The sequence below is a fragment of the Pteronotus mesoamericanus genome, unplaced genomic scaffold (assembly GCF_021234165.1).
Source record: "Pteronotus mesoamericanus isolate MK-2021 breed Mesoamerican mustached bat unplaced genomic scaffold, CSHL_Meso_final contig_27, whole genome shotgun sequence".
NCBI lineage: Eukaryota > Metazoa > Chordata > Mammalia > Chiroptera > Mormoopidae > Pteronotus > Pteronotus mesoamericanus.
The window spans coordinates 22,648,650-22,657,500 of record NW_026555115.1 but is presented as its reverse complement, the minus strand read 5'-3'; the positions used below and the strand labels follow the sequence as shown (position 1 = coordinate 22,657,500).

The 8,851-nt window shown below is 40.3% G+C and overlaps 1 protein-coding gene across 1 annotated transcript in view; it reads right to left on the bottom strand.

Annotated features, from left to right (window-relative positions):
- Positions 1–7,292, bottom strand: part of SNX4 (sorting nexin 4) — a 73,355-nt gene extending 66,063 nt beyond the window's left edge. The window contains exon 1 of the mRNA XM_054575173.1: positions 7,098–7,292. Within this exon, the coding sequence (XP_054431148.1) occupies positions 7,098–7,241 (144 nt within the window). The 5' untranslated portion in view covers positions 7,242–7,292. The remainder of the gene's footprint in view (positions 1–7,097) is intronic.
- Positions 7,293–8,851: the final 1,559 nt, after the last annotated feature.

Genomic DNA, 8,851 nt, shown 5'->3' with positions numbered 1-8,851 from the left:
GTAGTGTTTGAAAGATGATATAAAAATTGCTTATGCTACCAATATCAAGGATAACTTAACTAATCCTCACAGCCATTAAAAGAACACATTCAAGATTTTTATAAGTGGATTGACTTGATGACTGGAAGATGAGACGAGGGACAAATTTTAAAGACATACTATATTTTAGATGTATTCAAAGTGGACTTCTCACCAGCGTGAAGAATGTCATTAAAGAAAGAGTGACACTAGCCCTAGCTGGTATGGCTCAGTGGACTGAGCACCAGCCTGTGGACCAAAAGATTGCTGGCTGGATTGATTCCCAGTCAGGGCACATGTCTGGGTTGCAGGCCAGGTCCCCAGTTGGGGATGTGCGGAGGCAACTGATTGATGATGTTTCTCTCAACATTGATGTTTCTCTCCCTTTCTTCCCTTCTCTCTAAAAATCTCTTAAAAAATAAATAAAATCTTTAAAAATCAACTAAAAACAAAGACAATTAGGATATTAAATGTAAATATACTCAATTCACAATGGTAAAAAGAGAAAGACTTAAAACAAAAGGCATAAAAATTATTTAATATATATTTTATTGATTATGCTATTACAGTTGCTCCACTTTTTTCTCCCCTTTATTCCCCTCCGTCCTGCATACCTCCTCCCACCAGCATTCCCCGCCTCCCTTAGTTCATGTCTATGATCATACATAAAAGTACTTTTGGCCATTTCCTATATTATTCTTAACCTCCCCCTGTCTATTTTCTACCTACCATTTATGCTTTTTATTCCCTGTACCTTTTCCCCCATTCTCCCCGCTAACCCTCCCCGCCCTCCCACCCCGTCCCCTGCTGATCTCCATTTCTGTGATTCTGTTCCTGTTCCAGTTGCTTGTTTACTTTGTTTCCATTTTTGGGGGGGGGGGGTTGGTTCAGTTATTGATAGTTGTGAGTTTGTTGTCATTTTGCTGTTCATGTTTTTTGATCATCCTCTTTTTTGTAGACAAGTCCCTTTAACATTTCATATAAGAGGGGCTTGGTGATGATGAACTCCTTAACTTGACCTTATCTGGGAAGCACTTTATCTGCCCTTCCATCCTAATCGATAGCTTTGTTGGATGGAGTAATCTAGGATGTAAGTCTTTGCCTTTCATGACTTTGAATACTTCTTTCCAGCCCCTTCTTGCCTGCAAGGTTTCTTTTGATTAGTCGGCTGACTGTCTATGGGAATTCCTTTGTAGGTAACTCTCTCCTTTTCTCTTGCCACTTTTAAGATTCTCTCCTAATCTTTAATCTTGGGTAATATAATTATGATGTGCCTTGGTGTGCGCTTCCTTAGTTCCAAATTCTTTGGGACTCTCTGAGCTTCCTGCACTTCCTAGAAGTCCATTTCCTTCACCAGATTGGGAAGTTCTCCTTCATTATTTTTTCAGCTAAGTTTTCAATTTCTTGCTCTTCCTCTTCTCCTTCTGGCATCCCTATGATTCAGATGTTGGAATGTTCAAAGTTGTCCCAGAGACTCCCACGCTTCTCCTCATTTTTTAAAATTGTTGTTTCTTCATTTTGTTCTGGTTGAATGTTTATCTCTTCCTTCTGCTCCCAATCGTTGATTTGAGTCCCATGTTTCCTTCCCTTTACTGTTGGTTCCCTGGGTATTTTTCTTTATTTCACTTTGCATAGCCTTCACTTTTTCCTTCATTTTGCGACCACAGTCAACCAAATCTGTTAACATCCTGATTACCAGTGTTTTGAACTGTGCATCTGCTAGGTTGCCTATCTGTTCATCGCTTAGTTCTATTTTTGAAGCTTTGATCTGTTCTTTCATTTGGGCCGTATTTCTTTTTCTCAGTGCACCTGTTACGTTGTAAGGGGCAGAGCCTTTGATACTCCCCAGGGCAGGCAACCCAGGTCACTGTGTCGTGACTCTCTATGTAGGGGAGGGGTCCAAGAGGGAACAATGCCACTTGCTCAGCTCCTGGCAGGCTTTCAGTCACTTCCGCTGCTACCCACAAGCATATTGGGCCCTTCTGGTGCTGATTCCTGGGTGGGTGGGCTTATGTATGTTCTAGGACCCTTTAGGTCTCTCCAACAAACTCTCCTGTGAGGCTGAGAGTTTCTCCCACCGCCACAACCCCTACAGGCTTTTATAGCCCGAGGCTTTGAGGCTTTCTTTTACCACAATGGGACCCTGGATTGCGCAGTCCATCTCGCTCCCCAGCTGTTACTCCCAGTTTATCCACATGTAAATGTGGGACCACCTGGTCCACCAGCTGCCACCTTGCTGCATGTTCTCTCTGCCCTGGCTGCCCATCTCCGCCCCTCCTATTGGTCTGCAGTCTGGATGAATGTTTCTTCTTTAACTCATTGTTTGTTGGACTTCCATACAGTTCAATTTTCTAGCAGCTCTGGTCATTCTGTTTTTAAATTTGTTGTCCTTTTGGTTGTGTGAGGAGGCAAAGTATATCTACCTATGCCTCCACCTTAGCCAGAAGTCAGCTTGGTTCAGAAGGCATAAAAATTATAGAGAGGCAAACATAAATAAGGAAACAGATGTAGCATCAGGCCAATCAGTTAATCAGGAGATCAATTTTTCCCTCAGATTAAGTAACCGGCTTGCCAGAATTTGAATCCTATCTCTGCCAAATTAGCTGTGTAACTCTGGAGAAGTTATTTAACCTCTCTGCCTCCGTTTCCTCATCTCTAAAATGGGGCTAAAAGTACCTAACTCATAATGTTGTTGGTAGTGTTTCATGAATTAATGCATAAAAAGTTTTAAAAGTTGTCTAGCACATAACAAGAGATCAAGTATAACCTATCATCTATTACTTGTACATTTACGTTTTTCTGATTATGAAAATTAAAATATGCTTAATGTACACAAATTCAAAAGTACGGGGAAAAATTAAGTAACTGTAAACCACCTTTTATCCTACAACCCAGTGCTAACACTATTGATATATTGGTATATTTCCTTAGAATCTTTTTTTCTAGGTGTGACGCTTCTATGTTATTGAAAAAGGTCAGAGAGCTATCCAAAGAAAAATAGGGTTATAATACATGACCTTTTTTTCTTGTGCTTTTTATCTATTTAAAAAAATTTTAAATAGCATAGCTACCCCAAAAACATTAATTTTCATTTGAAATAATACATGTAAGTTAGAACAGTTTTCCAAACTGAATCACAATATATTCATGATTCATAAAATTGATTTGGCGGATTGTGCCAACACTTCTTTTTAATGAAAAATATATATAAAAATATCAAAGGGCATATGATATAATCATTAGCTGCTAAACTTGTAAATTCTGTAACTATGCCTATACATTTTTTACTTTTTTGTTATCCTCACCCAGAAAGGCTTCAAATCTTCCACTTCTAGCCTACTCCATTTAGTTCTCTGCAGCCAGTCACTGAAGATGCTAATTGTGTACAGGAATTTTTTTTTTAATTCTAGAGAGAGAGGAAGGGAGAAGGGGAGAGAGAGGGAGGGAGAAATGGGTGTTGGGGGGCGGGGTAGATAATCTCCCTTACCAAAGACTGAACTCACAACCTTGGTGTATCTTATCAGGACAACGTTTTAACCAACTGAGCTATATGGCCAGAGCTATAATAATTTCTAAGTACCAGTTGCTCAAGCATTCTTTGTCCCCACCAGCATTCCTGGGCCTAGAGGACTCTCCTTTTAAGAAATTCACTTAGGCAATGGTTCTTCTCTGAGTAAATACTGTTAACTACCAACTCAATGGAATTTTGCAGCCTAAAAAAGAAGTATTTGTACTGCTATTCCCTTGCTACTTCCTCTCTTCTACCAGAACTAATTACTACTTTCTTGGAGACTGAATTCCTCTCTCATTTTTCCATATTCTAAATTACTTTAAATAGAACTGGCAACACTAAAAAAAAAAAAAAAAAAGAATGCACTCTCCTTACATGGAAAAAGTACAAAAGGAAAAGAAAGGAGACTTCTAATTAGACAAGAATGGAAAGAAAGAGGACTGAACACTCATTTAAAAAAAAGTACTACAGAGTAAGAATAGAATTTAGAATATTGATTAGTGATGTTTAAAACCAGGAGACACCTACAAGTCTTAGGCAGTGCTTGTTTCCACTACCCCTAGGTGTGGGGAATTTGGTACAAATTACTCTCTGCCCAAAATTTGCAGAGGCTCATGAGGTGAGCTTTTTGCCACCTCTGTACACTATCTGCATAGACATTTTTGTGGTAAAAAAGCTGTGTGATAAATCAACATACTGTTCATACCTTTTTCTTTTTAAAATTACAACTCAATCTTAACCAAAAATTTAAAATACAGTATTGGGACAATTTACAAGACTATTTTTACCTTTTTTTTTTTTTTTAAATGAAGCTACATGGCTCAATGGGCAGATTAATTTCAAAGCCAGGAAGACTTGGCCTCAAGTCCCAACCACCAGCTGACTACCTAATAACCTTGGCCAAATCACTTATATGTGAAATTCTGCTTCATCTTTATCTGCCTGTCCAGGATAAGTTGAAAATTAAAGAGCAGAGCCTTACCATGAATAGCACACACAAAGAATAAATCTAACTTACCTTTCTGCCCAGACCACATCCCTATCAGTAAACAGTAGCAAGGTTATGATAGTTTTAGCAATACTTCTCAACTGGGGAGGAACTGGAGTAAAAGAAGGTATAGAAAGAGGGAAAAAGAGCATATAACCCTTTAAGGAGGGTCTGAATAGTTTTTTGGGAACAGGGAACAGTGTACAAAGTTTATGAATGTATGTGTCTTTAAATTCCTGGTAATTCTGAAATACTGTACAAATGGCTTGTATCTCTATGAATTACTAAGTTTGGTCACTAAGAGATGGTCTCTTGGAACACATATTACCAACATTTTCCTATAATGTCAGGTAACACAATATAACTACAACCTCTTCTGAGTGATGGGATCTTTGGGTTTTCAAACATCTTAAACTGAACATACGTTAAGTTTTTTAAATGAGATATTTATAATTACTTTTAAATTAACATAAATTGATTTTATACTGCAGTTGTAACTTCATACTAAATTTCTAAAGGTTTTCACACACAAAAAAAACCCACCAAAATTTTATCATCATAACCAAAATTAAATTCATGATGTAGCCAAGAAAAGATGATTTTTACCTTTTGAAACAACCTAAATTGCTTTAACACATATCTACAAGATTGACAAATATTTTAAAGTCTGATATTAAGTACTGATGAGGGTAGAGAGTATCAGGCACTGCTGATGTGAGTATAAACAGGTATACTCAGTCTGAAAACAACTTGGCACTACCTACTAGGGTTGAACATGCTACTACTACCCTACAATCCTGCAATTCCACTCCTAAATTTATACTAGACTCTAATACAATTTGTACCAAGAGATATACAGGAAGAAGTTCATGGTAGTGGTAATTTTTTAGAAAGAGCAAGAATCTTGTAACAACCCCAAGAAAAGAGAAATCAACGACAGATTATCTATAAAATGGCATACTATAAAGCCAAGAATATAAACGAACAAAGTCACATTTTGGATGAATTCCAAAACCATTAATATTAAGAAATAAAATCACACTAAAATTACTCCACTTATGTAAATTTCAAAATCAAATAAAATTAAATATATTCTTTAGGGATACATATGGTAAAGATTAAACAAAGCAAGAAAATTGTTAATACAAAGTTCAAAATACTGGCTACCTCTGTGGTGTGTGGTGTGGCTATAACCCAGAATATACCGGATTCAAAGGAACTGATCATTATTTTGTGGGAAACTTCTCTGCATTAATTACACACTTCACAATGACTTTTTAAAACAGAGACAACAGAAAAACTAAGTCACACTGCTGCATAAGAAGCAAATCACATTAAGAGTCAAATTATGCACCAGAGAAGTGTACACGCTTGTCACATTTAAGATGCTGACCTCTCCACAAAAAGTTCTAGGACTTAGGGAAAAATTCAATGAAAACTTAAAATTCACCCAAAAAGTCTGCATGCTGCCCTATATACCTTGACATTTCCCCAACAGGCAAAACTTTCAACTTCTGTGTTGAAGTTCCTGGCTATCTTGTCTCTAAACTCAAAGTTAAGAGTCTTTCTATATACATAGCTACAGTCAGCAAACAAGTTTAACTTTCCTTTATCCATCATAAGGTAGTTTTATATTAGCACTAACAGTAGTTTCAGAAAATAGAAGAAGCGGCAAAATGGAAGAGCAATGCGCACACTGGGTAGGGTGGTCTGATGTGGAGGACTAGATTGAGTTTCAGAAACGCTTCTTTTCACCTGGTCTATCCATCACTCACTACGAACGAAAACACTTTGGATTGAAAACAATTACAAATAGAAAATGATACATTTTCTTTTTCCCTCAAGCAAATGAAAATCACTAATTACCAAAGGAGAGTCACAAAGAAGATTCAGGAGATATCTGACAAGTCTCCACTGAAAAATACAGCACTGATCCACAAATTAAAGTGCAGCCAAACAAACAGTTTCAATTATTTTTTTTTTTTTAACTTGTACCCTTTCTTGAATCCAACATTTTCTTCAATTTCCTATTGTGGAGCCAAGCGAACACCCTTTATTGCCCCAGACTTGTTCCTCAAGTCCCCCATTATCTTCCTTCCCAGGCATCGCTGCCCACACCCCACAGTATCTTCATTAAGCCATCTCCTCCGCACAACGCTTTGCCAGGCTGCTAGAAACATCAGCGTTCCTCGTGCGGTCCGAACTTCCGGGCTCCCGGATCGTCGAAGAGCCCGTTTGCGCCAGCCTGGACGGTTCAGAGCCCGGACCTCCGCGCCCGCGGAACCGCACCCACAGGTACGCTCCTCGGCTCCCCTCGCCGCCGCCCTCTCGACCGGAATTCCCTTGGTGCTGCAGTACCTGGCGCTCGCTCCTGCCTAAGACCCATTTTTACACGGAGCCTTCCCCTCACTGCTCCTGGGCCCAGCTTTCCCACCCCGCTTCCCAGTCACTGCCGGGTCTCCGGGCCCAGCAGACCCGCCCCCGCCAGCCTAGCCCTGCCTAGCCCAGCCCAGCCCAGCCCAGCCCAGCCCGCTAGGCCCCGACACAGGCCGGGCAGTCTCCACCGCCCCTTCTCCTCACCGTTTGGTCCCCACGACCATCCTCGTCCCGGACCCCCTCCGCTTTCTCATCGAGCACAGCCTCCAGCCCAGCGTCGGTGTGGCCTAGAGGTTCTAGGGGCCCCGGCTGCAAAAGCCGCTCGAGGTCCCGGGGTGCCTGTTCCATGGCTGCAGCTCAGCGCGAAGGATTCAGTGTGCGCCTGCGCCGCTGCTCCCGACAGGCCCCGCCCATCCAGGCGTGGCCACACCTCTGGGCCCTGCCCTCCTCCGCTCTCCGCTGCCTCGCCCGCCCCGTCCTGCTCACCGCGGCGGAGGTTCAGAGATCCAGCCGGTCCTGGCTGGAGTTGGGGCTACAGTTGAGGCTGGGGCTAGTGTGGAAGTCGCACCTGCAAAGGAAGTGGTCACTACTAACCTAGGAAACTCAGAAATCCGGGAGAACTGGTGGAGGGAGAGAAAGCAAAGAAAGGCAAGAACATGAAGAGCAGAGTAGGTATTGGACCCAATCAAGTTGGTGATCACCTAAAGAAAATTTGAAACTCAAAAGACATCGGAAGCCCCTAACATTCTCCCTCTTGTCCTTTGTCTTGTATGCCATTATTAGTTATATTTTTTCCCCCTGGAAAGATCGGAATGGCACAAATTATTGACTTTCAGAAGGTTGAGTAACACAATCAGCAAAAGGTAACACTTCCAAGTGTTTGAGATAAGTAAAGCGCTTGGCTGAAGCAGTGCTTGACTTCTATTTTAAGTATTTCACGAAGCCCTGGAGATCTCTGATAATTTTCTACAAACACTTCGTTCAGTTTCGGAACCTGATTCCTTGACAATCCATTCAACTATGGTAACCTGTTGGAAAAGACTCACTGGGTGTACCAGACTGTGGTACCTTGAGATACCTTCTATACAAAGTCTCAGTCATCTGACCAGAAACTGATCTTTCTGCCCAAATACTTAGCTAATTCAAGCTGTGACACACAATTTCGTCTTCCTCCTGGAATGTCTTCTCCCATTCTTCCTAAAACTTTAGGTTATCACATCTATGTGCTAAATATCACTTTGTTCATAAATTTGTTATGACCTTTCTCATATTATTTTACAATTATTTATTTATATGTCTGTCTGCCCTGACTAGACTTTCTTTGGACTCCTTTAAGACAAGGACTCTATCTTATTTTTTTTCTCTTACAAAATCTAGGACATTTACTCAATAAATATTTGAAGGCATTTTATCATTTTATCAGGGACTTTTCATACTAGGCAAATTCTCAGGAAACATTTTTAATCAGAATACTCTTTTATTTTCTCACAGGAGGAAAAATTATCTTTCCAGGGACAGATTTCTATCCATTCCCTTTTCCCAGTTTTGAGATAGATACCCAGAAAAGTAGGTACTAGTGCCATCCGAATAATTTCCCTGGGCTAGTGACTTGAGTGTCTCGCCCTGCAGAGGGTAGGAACAAGATAAAGGGCTCTAGGCTTTACAAAGCAGTCACAGGAGAGAAGGCCAAAGTCCTATCTGCCGTTTCTTTAAAAAAACAAAATGAAATGAAACAAAAAAAAAAAAAAAATAGAGTAGGGGCACTGTTTTCCCTTCATTTACATCCCTTTTTGTGAAAATAAAAAGAAAAAAACCTCAAGATTCCCTTTGATACCCATTTTAAGTTGTTTCAGTGGATATAACTTTGTCTCTATATATTCTTAGAGATTGTCTTGAAGAAACCAAATTTGAAAAATCAGAAGGGTGCTTGAGGAGTCTAAAATCACGCCAGAAAATGG